Below are 12,570 nucleotides of genomic sequence, written 5' to 3'. Positions count from 1 at the left end.
GCGTTTTAGTACAGTGCGTCTTATGGTCGTGAAAATACAGTAATCTAAGAAGCTTACTCCTGCATTCCTTGGTCCATTTGAAATTGAAGCCTTGGTCAATCCAGTGTCTGTCCGTCTAAAGCTGCCCCGCAACATGCGCATCCGTAATGTTTTCCATGTCTCCCAGGTCAAACCTGTGCTCTCCAGCCCATTGTGTTTATTTTTTGTCCCTCTCGCTCCCCTCCTGCGCCCTGCGCTCTACCGGGGCGGAGTCATGGTGACTCCTGCCTCTGGCTCCTGCACCTGCAAACGATCGTCTAATCAACGCTCTTACTACTTAAGGGGGCCGCTGGGAATGCCTCGTCGCTGCATTATTGTCTAACACTCGTCAGTGTCTTCGCTAAGTCTCATGCTTCTCTCTGAGTTTCCTTCGTGCCGTGAGTTAACCTGCTCTCTTCTCTCTGTGTCAGACTCTACCTGCCAGCTTGAGGATCGCCACTACTGTGAGAGTAAGGCCTGTGTGAAAGCGCTAAGCCAGAGCGTTTGGAGGAGGATTGCTGTAAATAGCCTGCCTGTGTTTCCCTCACCGTGCCTGTGTTCCCCAGAGACCCCTACCAGCTACCTTCACTTGTATATAGTTGCACTTGGTGTTTCGTGTATTAATAAACTGTGAACTTTCGATCTCAGTCTGCCTACGAGTCCCTCCTGAGCCCTGACAGTTATTGCTTTTTACAATTACATGAATGTAATATTGCTGTGTCATTTATTACTATTACTGAAGGCTGCTAGCCACCGAGCTAACATTGTTAGCCGGCACTAGCTGAGGTTAGTTCATAGACCGCAGACTGTTACTATTAATGAAGGCCTCATTACCAACCTGCTAGCAGTGAATAATCATGTGCGGTTCTGAAAAGCAATAGCAACTAGATTTTTAAATCTGAATATAAAATGAGTAACAGGTTGGAGGGTGGATATTACGTAAGGCTGCACTTTTTGCAGTGATCTCGTAAAGAAAAATATTTCTGCATTAGTAATATGTCTTCTTTCTGTCTGCTATCAGGACTGCACATGATTATTTGCAGCTAGCAGTTTGTAATGCAGCCTTCATTAATAATAATAAATCACACAGCAAGAGTACATCAAAGATACTGAACTGGAACATAACTCAGGTAGCGACCACAACTAAAACAAGTAGGCTAACGTTAGTTTTTAAACAAGAACTTACTTCCAGATATTTCTTTAGGTTGGAGGAGAGCAGCTTAGTTGCTGGCAAATAGAGTTTGCGTTGCACGGTCAGATTTCGCCCATCCCTTTCTTTGTTAAATGTGAAGTGGTGTCAGAATTTCCAAGTAAGAAATGCATTCCTGCCCGAGCACTGCTGGCTCTGTGTCCACTGTGTAACTGACGCCACCAACATTAACAGGACACTTACATTAGAGCCTCTTATTGCATGCTTTGTTTGGGTTTCCACTGGTGTGGAATTACCAAAATTAGAGAGGGGATAGAAAGCGGATAGCTTAACATATAAAACAGGAAAATATTGCCGTTGCACTGAGGCAACAAAAAGAAAAACTGGACAGGATTTCTGGCAAAACTAAAACACCCCCCCCCCTGCAAAAAAAACCCTGACAACCTGATGGTTTATCTCATTTATAAATATGATTAGTGGGGCAAATATTCTTTACTTCTTCTCACACTATGTGGTCCTGTCACCATGTGTCAAAAAAGGATGGCCAAACCTTAAAATGATATTTGATAGTGGCTCTAGCATCTTTTTGGACTGAAATTTGACACTTTTTCCAAACAGTTATTGGTTGGCGTCATTCAAGTTCATATGTACTGGGCATGAGGCTCAAAACAGACAAAACAGGAGCACTAGTAACCAAATACAAAATATCCACAAAAGGTACTGGAACTCGGAAAAACAGTCCAGTACAATTCGGGGGGTCCACCCGTAGGACGATGGCATTAGAGGGCAAAAAGAAGCGAGTCAGGAGGCAGAGTACCCAGAGTCCAGAACACAGTTCAGGGGGGCGACTCCAGAGCCAGCGACGGTGTGGGTGGCGCAGATCCAGATGCCAACCGTGTGGAAAACAGTGGCGGCATGGGTGAGACTGGCCGCGTGTAAGACGTCAGCGATAGAGCAGTTCAGGAGGTCGCCCATGACAGCAAAGATGTCCAGCCAGCAGCCTGGAAGGTGGCCGGCGATGGTGAGGTGCTGGACGTGGACGAGCAGTCCGTGCTGGGTGTGGATGTGCCGTCCTTGGCCCTGCCCAGGCAGCGACAGCAGGGTGAAGTCCTCAGCTGGCTGAATGACTTCACTGAAGCTTCCAGCAGAGGATGGAGGCGGCTGGGTTAACTCGCTCAAGCTCTCAGCGGAGATTGATTGCTGAGACAGCCCAGCAGAGTTCCCAGGTGACATAGGTTGTGCTGGCTTCTTAGTTTCCAGGGGTCCAGAGACAGCAGAGGGCTGAATCCCAGCCTCTGCGGAGGCAGTGGAGAGAGTGACAGTCTCTAAAAAGGCCAGCCTTTGAGAAATAGGTAAAGTCTTGGACACACCTTTCCCCGGTAGGAGTTGCTGTTGCGTCCCGGAGATCTCCATCCGCTCCTGCTGCTGCTGCTGCTGTGAATTAGAATCCCGAGAGCAGGTGAAGTGTGCTAGCTCCCGAGCTCGTATTGTGTCCCGGGCTTTGTACAGATTGTCTGTTAATTCTGTAAATCCTCTGACCTGCCGGAAATGGGGATTCCCCTCGAGGATTGCCTCGATGGCATTAATTCCCACGGCCATCACTCTTAAATGTGAGAAAGTGTGGGAAATCCGTTTTACCAGGCTAAAGATGCGGGCGAGATCCTTCTCCTCAGGTAGGTCCGCTGGGTACATGTTGTGGTTGCGTCGTTCTGTCATGCACTGTGATTGGGAGGCAAGAATGGCGGACCCAAAGTGCAGACTCCAGGAGGCAAAAAAGTGCACTCAAACAGCTTTATTGCTGGATACCAAAATAACTAAACTGAAAATACAAATAAACTATTCAGACAGGCTGACACACAGAACACACAGTGTAGAATGAGGGACGACACAACAATGAGCAGGGGCAGATGCAGACACTAAATACAAGAGGTGAACAGGACCAAGAGGAAACAGCTGGGAGACACGGCTGACACCGATTACACAGACGAGACGGACGAGCACACAAAACTGAATACACTGACATAAGACACAGACCTTCAAAGTAAAACAGGAAACTCAACACACATGCAGTGACATGGACTCAGAACTGACTGAACAGGAATAGAGGAAGTACAGAAGCAAAACTTAACAACTAACAAATCTTAACAAAAGACATAACCAGAATAAGCAAGAACATAAGATAATATTAACAAATACTCAGTCTCAACCTATTCTAAAATCTTAATAATAAACGGTAATTTTTGAGATTACTGCTAAGAGGAGAGCTAAGAGCACAGCAACCAACAAAACGAAAGATACTATTGACAATACTGCCAATTCGTAACTTGTGTGATCACAATTTTTTCCCGTTTATTTTCTTAAATTTCAATTTTTTATGTGGGAGAAAATCCAAGTGCCTTTGTAATTATCAGAGATAAATGTAAACATTTTGGTTTTATATAAAAGGGGTTATGAGATTAATACAACCTGCCATTTTCCTTCAGGACACAACTAAACAGATGGGCAGTAACGCGTTATCTGATTACTTTTTCAAAGTAACGAATAATGTAAGGATTACTATTGCAAACACGGTAATTAGATTACCGTTACTTTCACGTAGGAACGCTGCGTTACTGCGTTACTAAAACCGTGATTTTTTTGCGAGAACGTCTCATGACAGTGACATAAGCGAGTGCGACGTTCGTGACAACAGCTGTGTGCAGATCATAATATATCGAGTCCGGGACAGAGTGTAGCATGCAGCGTTTAAAGCGTGGAAGTACTGACCTTATTTTGAGTTTGATTCCATAAAAAGTGACAAAAACATTAGTGTCCGTTGTGCGTGGGAAGAAAACTTCTTTTTACAGCGAAAAAACCCCCTAAACTTCCAAGCAAGCACCAAGTGCGCTACGAGAAACTCGCGGATTCTTCCACTGACCGCTGCGGCACACCTGCACCAGGGTAAACCTCCGCCTACCCCAGTGCTGCTTTACAGGTGAAAATAGAGCAAGAGGACCGCTAGTCTTTGATTTTATTTATTTTCTGCTGTGTTTTACTTGCATCTATTTGAAAGAGTGAGTGTAAACACAAAAAAATATTTTATTTTATGTGCTGGAATGTGCAGAAAATAGGTTTAAATGTTAAACAAATTTCTTCCAGTCAGAGAATGTTGCATATAATTAAGTTTTTGCTTGATGCATAAAGTTAAAAGATTTAAAGTTTAAAGTTTTAAAAAGAGACGTTTCCAGCTGATTACATTTTGTATGATGGATTATGCAGAAAAAGTAGAATTGGGCTGAAAGATCTATCGCTTTATCACCTATTCAGGTTGTAAATCGTGTTTTAAAAAAGTAACTAAGTAACTAATTACTTTTGAAAATAAGTAATCAGTAAAGTAACAGGATTACTTTTGGGGGGAAGTAATCAGTAATTAGTAACTGATTACTTTTTTCAAGTAACTTGACCAACACTGCAACTAAATAACTACCAAATATTTAAAGATTGTGACACTATTACCCACATGTTTACTTTTCCATGTTTTAAAATTACACTCAAAGTAAATGGTGCTCAGTGTCATTATGTTCCGACAAATATTTGCCATCATAACAGACACACACACACACACACACACACACACACACACACAAGCATGTACCTTTCTGTGCTTTTTATTTGCTTGATCCTAAAATACAGTCCAGACAAATTTTACTGCTGAACACGGTTAAATATCTGTATCAAATTGTCAAGGACAGTGACACAATCAGCCCCTTTGATTTTTCCACTTTTTAAACCCAAAGTCAATAGTGCTCAGAGTGGTCCATTTTCCAAAAATAACTGCTTTCACAACACACACACACACACACACACACACACACACACACATAAACAAACAAACAAACGCGTGCGTGCGTGCGAAAAAGAAAACCAAAATATAAACAATAAGATAAAGATAAGATAAAGATAAAGATAAAGAAGATAAAGCAAAGAAAAAGTGATCCTTTTGAGCCATGATTAAGTTTGTGCTGACTTACATTGCATACACATACAAATGTATTATGCAGAAGGTAAAGTGGTTTGGTGGATAAGATTTTAAATTTTAATCCAGTTTGGGCCCACAATCCAAAAACGTGTATTGTCGACAGGTTAATTGGTAATTCTAAACTGACAATATGTGAATAACAGCAAGAATGTCTGTTTGTCCATATGTGATAGCCCTGTGACCTGTCCAGGGCTGTCAAAAGATACCCAATGTATGACAGCGGGGATAGGGACAAGCATCCCCTGTGTGTCCCTTATAGGGATCAACATATATATTTGTGTGTTTTCATCACTTTATTACTTCTGTAATGGTTAATCCATCAGTATGCTCAGGTGAAATTAAAATGATATTTTTAATGCTAATATAATTATTGTTTTGTCCATGAATTTTGAATTTTACTGTTTTAAAACAAAAGTGAAAAAAAAAAATCTAAAATCAATCTAAAATGCCAAATAGAAGTGCAGTGTGCCAGCTCACACTTGGGTATAAAAACGTGAATTCAGTGCACTAATTTAAACAAGTTGGTCACAGATTTCAAATATATTTGCATTGTCTATATACACATATATTATATGTGTGTGTGTGTGTGTGTGTGTGTGTGTGTATCGCAACTATTGAGTAAAATAATGTTTTAATATTTAAATTACTCAGTAGTTGTGATATATATTCATCTTTTAAAATTAAAATTTTCTTAATGTTTGAGAAATGCAAGGCACTCTTCTAATTTTCATGATAAAATTCATACATTTTCATTTTATATAAAGGGGGTGTGAGCAAAATACAATCTGCTATTTTCCAGCTGAACACAGCTAAATACGTCTATCAAATTGTCAAGGACAGTGGCCCTATTACGCCTGTTTACTTTTCCACCTTTTAAACCCATAGTAAATTGTGCTCAGAGTGATTGACTTTCCACAAATAACTGCTATCACAAAACACACCCCCGTACACACACACACACACACACACACATACATTATAAAGAAAACCAAAATAAAAACAATAACAACGCAAGATAAAGCAAAGAAAAAGTGATTCTTTTGAGGTGTGACCAAGTTTGTGCTGACATTGTTTGTGTGTGTGTGTGTGTGTGTGTGTGTGTGTGTGTGTGTGTGTGTGTGTGTGTATACATGTGTTCAGTGTTGTGATGGATAGCCGTCTTGCCATAAGCGATGTCATCGTATGGCAAGACAGACCTGAGTTTAAATCCAGTCTGGGCCCTCCAGCTTCCTCCCACAACCAAAAACATGCCCGTGGGGTAGGTTAATTGGCAGTTCTAAAATGACCATATGTGAATGTGATCATTAATGTTTGTTTGTCTGTTACAGACTGGTGACATGTTTAGGGCATACCCTGCCCCTCACTCTATGACGGCCGGGACAGGCTCCAGCACATCCTGTGACCCTGAATTAGATAAGTGGAAGAAAATGGGTGGATGGTTGGATATTATGTACACCTTATGTTTGTGTTTCTAATCTTACCTCAAGGATTTTCCCCCTTTTTGCTTGTTTTACAAAAGCAAGACAGTGTGATAAAAATGCACCTGTTTGGTTTCCACACCCAATGATATATGCCAGTCTCTCATTGGCCCAGCAGAGGAAAAAGCGAGTATAAATACTTTGAATACACTGTGGCAGAGTGTGACTGTTTTTGGTTTTCTCATCAATCAAAAGCATGAAGTTGTTCATCTTGGTGGCTCTGTTCGGGCTTGGCTTGGCCCAGCACAACCCCCAATTTAAGAATGGAAGGACTTCCATCGTCCACCTGTTTGAGTGGCGTTGGGCTGACATTGCTCAAGAGTGTGAACGCTTCTTGGGACCCAAAGGCTTTGGTGGAGTTCAGGTCTGTATAGCTGAGCACTGTGTTCACCTTATAGAGACGCATTGGGCAGTCCTTTCTGTTCCTGTTTCATACACAGACACATGCGTGTGTTGTGCGTTTGTGTGTGTTTATTATTTCTATTAGTATCGAAACTCTTATCATTATTATCAAACTACGCCTTTTACATTCTCATTACAATTATGTCTAAACTTTCTTTTACTAATGTTTTGACTCACTAGCACTGACATTTTTTTTCACAAGGAAGTCCTGACTGTAGCGCCAAATAACAACACTTGTTGTTTTTTTTCTCCTTTGCGCTCCTCAGATCTCTCCTCCAAATGAACACATTCTGGTGAACAATCCCTTCAGGCCCTGGTGGCAGAGATACCAGCCAATCAGCTACAACCTCTGCTCAAGATCTGGCAATGAGGCAGAACTGAAAGACATGATCACCCGCTGCAACAACGTTGGGGTAAACTAAATTACAGTTGACATTTAATGTTAGGCATTACAGACCTCAGACTTCTTCATTTGACAGACGTCTGGACACGTGGAGCCTCGTACAGAACAACAAGCTAGTACCATAGTGTGTTTATGACACTTTTAGAAGAACATTATGGAAACAGTACCTGCCAGCTTAGGATAAATTCATGAAGCTCAACAGTTTAACAAATTAGCATGACTTGAAATGACCATGAGAAAATCAATACAACTGACCAAGTTATGTTAACTAACAGGTTAACATCTATGTGGATGCCGTTATCAACCACATGTGTGGATCTGGTGGTGGAGCAGGAACCCACTCTTCATGTGGAAGCTGGTTTGATGCTGGCAAAGAAGATTTCCCCAGTGTCCCATATTCTAACTTGGACTTCAATGACAATAAATGCAAGACTGGGAGTGGTGAGATTGAGAACTATGGTGATATATATCAGGTAAGAAATGTCACGCAGACCAGTGAAAGTTTACTCTTTTAAACGTTGACTTGAATTGTTCATACTGATTTCTACTATTTTGACTTTTCTGGGTGTTTTACACCAAATTCCTTTTATGATTTTTGGCAAAGTCTACCTACACAATCAAATGAAAAAAGGTACTAGACAAAACCAGGAATACTGAAGCTTTAGTTTATTAAACATGCCATTTTCAAATAACAAACCTTATTAAGATCAAATAAATTATGAAATTTTAAAGCATATATTTTATACTTGATTTTTCTATTACCAAATATTCTAATAATACAGTCTACACTTTCAGATGCTAAGCACAACCAGAGCATAATCCCTGTTGTTCATTGAATTTCCCAATTTGAATCGAATTTTCAAAAACAGGCAAAGCTAAAAAAAAAAGAGAAACATTTTTAGTTAGAGAACAGACATTTGTTTCTACCTTCTCATTTTTCTTGGAAACTTTTAGAATGTCTACAGCGATTCCACTAAACTTTCTAGTTGAGAATACTTTGAGTAGAAACATATCAATTCCAGCACAGTTTACAATGTCTTGCTTCTTACCTCCACAATCTTTATCCCAATAAATATTAACTGCTCTAGGTACGTGACTGCCGTCTGGTGGGTCTGCTGGATCTTGCCCTGGAGAAAGACTACGTTAGGGGCAAAGTGGCCGAGTACATGAACAAGCTGATTAACATGGGTGTGGCTGGATTCAGAGTGGATGCCTGCAAACACATGTGGCCTGGTGATCTGAGTGCTGTCTATGGTCGTCTGAACAACCTTAACACCCAGTGGTTCCCTGGTGGCTCCAGACCTTTCATCTATCAGGAGGTCAGTGTTTCTGGACAAACTGTATCTAGAGCAGCCACCAAACAGGATGGAATAGAAGCATTTACAAATACAATCATTCAAGGAGAATACGTGAACATTAAAGTAACTTTTATTTGGCAAGCAAAACAAAAGCACATAATGGTAAACAATATTGAAGATTAGGGTAGTAACAGAAAGTAACAGAAGCAAAGTGATTTTATTTATTTAAACCCTTTGTAATTTACACATTATGGATGGTATACATTTTGAACTGAATCAGCTTTCTGGGGTATGAAGTTTGCTCTTTTCACTCTAGGTTATTGATCTGGGAGGTGAGCCCATTACAGCTAATGAGTACGTCGGTCTTGGAAGAGTGACTGAGTTTAAATATGGTGCCAAAATAGGAGAGGTCTTCAGAAAGTGGAACAACCAGAAGCTTTCCTACACTAAGTATGTGTTGTTTCTACTGGTGTATCTAAGGAAAATATTACACACAATTTAATAGCGAAGGTTTTTTTTTTAGATATAACAGAGATATGTCATTGTTAACAATGCTCTTTGTAAATGAAAAAAACTGATAAAAACTACTATAAAGGTGCAGGGGCCTTCGACCAATTGGTTGCATTTTAAGTTAGGTCAAAGTCAAAGTCACATCCATCATATGTTGACTTTTTGAGAAGCAGAATTTTACGGGAGGGAAATTTTGCTTTACCATGTGCAGGATACATCCATTTCAAGTATCAATGGACTTTCAGTTAATGTCAGACCATAACCCACCCACTAGCTGGGTTGCCAATGAACCCAGTGAAGTCATGTAGTGAATCATGGCCATAAATATCAATAAATACTTGTTATATACCACCACCACCTTATATACCACCACCACCTTTTATTTTCTTTTTTACTTTACCTTCATTACTTTTTCTCCACGTCTTTTTCTTTCTGAAATACACAAGTCCATTGGACAATGATCTATCTAATTCCTAGTTGAATTCTTTTCTTCTTATCAGATTAGAGTGCTTGGCATGTCTTTTTCACATTTGTGTTGATCCTCCATGGCTGCTCCTAATCGAAGGTAGCAAATTATCAAGATACCACATGTTGCTTTGCAATAGCACTGCAAAAATTAGGCTTAAGTGTGGTTAGAGTAACCAGCGCAAACTCCATCTTAAATACTGGTCTGAACAAAGATCAGGTATAATAAAAAAATAATAAAATTCATTTCTTTTTTCTTTGCTGTATTTAGGAACTGGGGAGAAGGATGGGGTTTCATGGCTAACGGAAATGCTCTCGTCTTCACTGACAACCATGATAACCAGAGAGGCCATGGTGCTGGCGGTGCATCCATCCTTACATTCTGGGACCCCAGACTCTACAAGATGGCTGTTGGTTACATGCTTGCCCACCCTTACGGTGTAACCAGGGTCATGTCTAGCTATCGGTGGGACCGCAACATTGTAAACGGACAAGTATGTTCACTCGTAATGAATTAATGCAATATTTAGTGTGTATTAGACCCTTTTTTGTTGAATCCACTCATTAATACTTGTATTATAGGATCAGAATGACTGGATTGGACCCCCCAGCAATGGTGATGGATCAACCAAGCCTGTTATTGTCAACTCTGACCAGACCTGTGGGAATGGATGGGTTTGTGAGCATAGATGGCGCCAGATCACGTAAGTCCACAGAAATCAGGAGAAAGCACACTGGTCTTATGCAAATTCACATTGTTCTGCTTTGTCAGCTAGACCATCAAAACTATAGACATCATGTGTTATGGTTGTAATTTGTCCTGTCTCCTATTTAGTAACATGGTCATTTTCCGTAATGTGGTCAATGGACAGCCTCACTCCAACTGGTGGGACAACCAGGGCAACCAGGTTGCCTTTGGCCGTGGTAATCGTGGTTTCATCATTTTTAACAATGAGGACTGGTAAGGATTTTGTTCTCTTTGTTTGTGTGTGGCAGCTTCCTAATACTTCATTTTAAATTAAAACAAATAATTTCACCATTAAAATAAAACATTTGCTTAAATTTTTGAGAAAGAGACTGCTTGGGCACATATGAAAATAGAGCTAATATGACCGTAATTCAGCAAAAACATTTACAAATTCAAGCTTAGTTAAAAATTGTCTAAAGTTTTTTAAGCCTTTATTTCTTTCATTAGAAAAGGGATTCTGTTTTATAAAGAGCACTATTAATTGTATATAAAAATAAATAAATATTATGACAACAACTACTACTAGTAGTAACAATAATAATAATTATTACATAATTATTACTTATCATAAATTATTATTATACGATATATATAATTATCATATAATCCACGAAAGACATTGGACAGGAAATGTCTATAAAGTACACTTTTGCTCCAAACAAGCACTATATTATTTTGATAACAGATTGGACTGCTGAGTCAGTAAAACTCTCTCAACAGATAATGAGAAAAATTAACTGCATTCCTTTTAATTTTTTAATTTTATTTTATTTTTTTTACCAGATATATAATGCCTTCCTATGCCCAAGTGGTATTATATTGCTTTATATTTGTTTTATTGTCTTGAAAGCAGAATAAATATGAGAGGGCAATGGAGTTTAATTGTGGCACTGTTATGACTTTAACATTTGGTTGATCTTTATTTTCCATTTCAGGGACCTGAATGTTACCTTGAACACAGGCTTGCCTGGTGGCACCTACTGTGATGTCATTTCTGGTCAGAAGGAAGGAAGCAGATGCACTGGGAAGCAGGTCAGTGTTGGTGGTGATGGCCGTGCCACCTTCTCGATCAGTGGCAAAGATGAGGACCCCTTCATCGCTATCCACGCAGATTCTAAGCTGTAAATCCATGAATGATGACTTCAAATGAATGTTTAAAATTAAAATAAAGCTTATTTTAAAAACTGAAGATGTTCTTTATCATTTTTGACATAATATTTGTGATGTTTATATTTAAATAATAGCCTGACATGTAAATACACTTGACACGTCATCTTAATACTTGCAACTTAAAGTGTAATGTACTGTACAGACAGAATATGTTTATTTATAATAAATACTCTTCAGGGTGTGAAATGAAAACCCACTCATAATATTTAGTCACAATGTATTATGGGGGGATTATATCCATTGAGTACAATAGCATAGACAATGTTACACCCTGAAAAGGGGATAAATCAATCACTCTCAAACACGATGCTTCTCTTTCAGCAGCTTCATTGCGAATGATGTAGAAATATAGACATACAAATTTATTAAACATTAACAACACTGCACATTTTCGGGTAGTTCTAAGGGAACATCTCAAGACAGTTTTCTTTCCTCTCTTTTCACTTACAGGTGAGTAAAGAATATTCACTATTTACAGTGTGTCTAGTACACTTTGGCTTTTCCTCTTTTAGATGACATTAAATGTAAGAATTTACAAAAGTGGCTTATAAATCAATAAGCATAAACCTAGATCATTAAAGTTAAATATACTGAAAATAAACAAAGCCTTCATATACAAATATTAATATACATTTTTCTCTTAATACAAAATAAAACATGCTTTAACTAAATCAAATCTGAAATGCACACAAAGCTGTATGTCTTATAGACACTCTTGCAGGATGGTGCTCCATGTTAGCTACCAACAGAGTGCTTAGCTAGCTGCTTAATAGTATCCTAACAGTACAGTGAAACATGAATCATCTAAACATTAGTATCCTAGTGGTACATTTGCAGATATAGTCAGTACAGCTCAACAAATATATTTGTGCAGTTCAAAAGCAAAAATACTCATCTTTTTCCTTTTTTT

At 39.2% G+C, this 12,570-nt stretch overlaps 1 protein-coding gene across 1 annotated transcript; it reads left to right on the top strand.

Annotated features, from left to right (window-relative positions):
- Positions 1–6,817: 6,817 nt before the first annotated feature.
- LOC100701014 (pancreatic alpha-amylase) lies at positions 6,818–11,679 on the top strand. The gene is made up of 9 exons (XM_019348063.2): positions 6,818–7,028; positions 7,333–7,479; positions 7,745–7,942; positions 8,558–8,788; positions 9,084–9,217; positions 10,014–10,236; positions 10,325–10,446; positions 10,578–10,703; positions 11,426–11,679. Exons 1-9 carry the CDS (start codon positions 6,861–6,863, stop codon positions 11,613–11,615), a joined length of 1,539 nt encoding a protein of 512 aa, XP_019203608.1. The 5' UTR covers positions 6,818–6,860; the 3' UTR covers positions 11,616–11,679.
- Positions 11,680–12,570: the final 891 nt, after the last annotated feature.

This window comes from Oreochromis niloticus, linkage group LG18, assembly GCF_001858045.2.
Source record: "Oreochromis niloticus isolate F11D_XX linkage group LG18, O_niloticus_UMD_NMBU, whole genome shotgun sequence".
Taxonomy (NCBI): Eukaryota; Metazoa; Chordata; class Actinopteri; order Cichliformes; family Cichlidae; genus Oreochromis; species Oreochromis niloticus.
Note: the sequence above shows the minus strand (reverse complement) of the source record. Positions and strands in the feature narration are given on the sequence as shown.

Excerpts from the sequence above, each read along its gene's own strand:
- LOC100701014 (XM_019348063.2), top strand. The coding sequence starts at position 6,861 with ATGAAGTTGTTCATCTTGGTGGCTCTGTTCGGGCTTGGCTTGGCCCAG. Across the intron at positions 10,447-10,577 it reads CATAGATGGCGCCAGATCAC|TAACATGGTCATTTTCCGTA; the intron begins GTAAGTCCACAG and ends TCTCCTATTTAG. Across the intron at positions 10,704-11,425 it reads ATTTTTAACAATGAGGACTG|GGACCTGAATGTTACCTTGA; the intron begins GTAAGGATTTTG and ends TTTCCATTTCAG.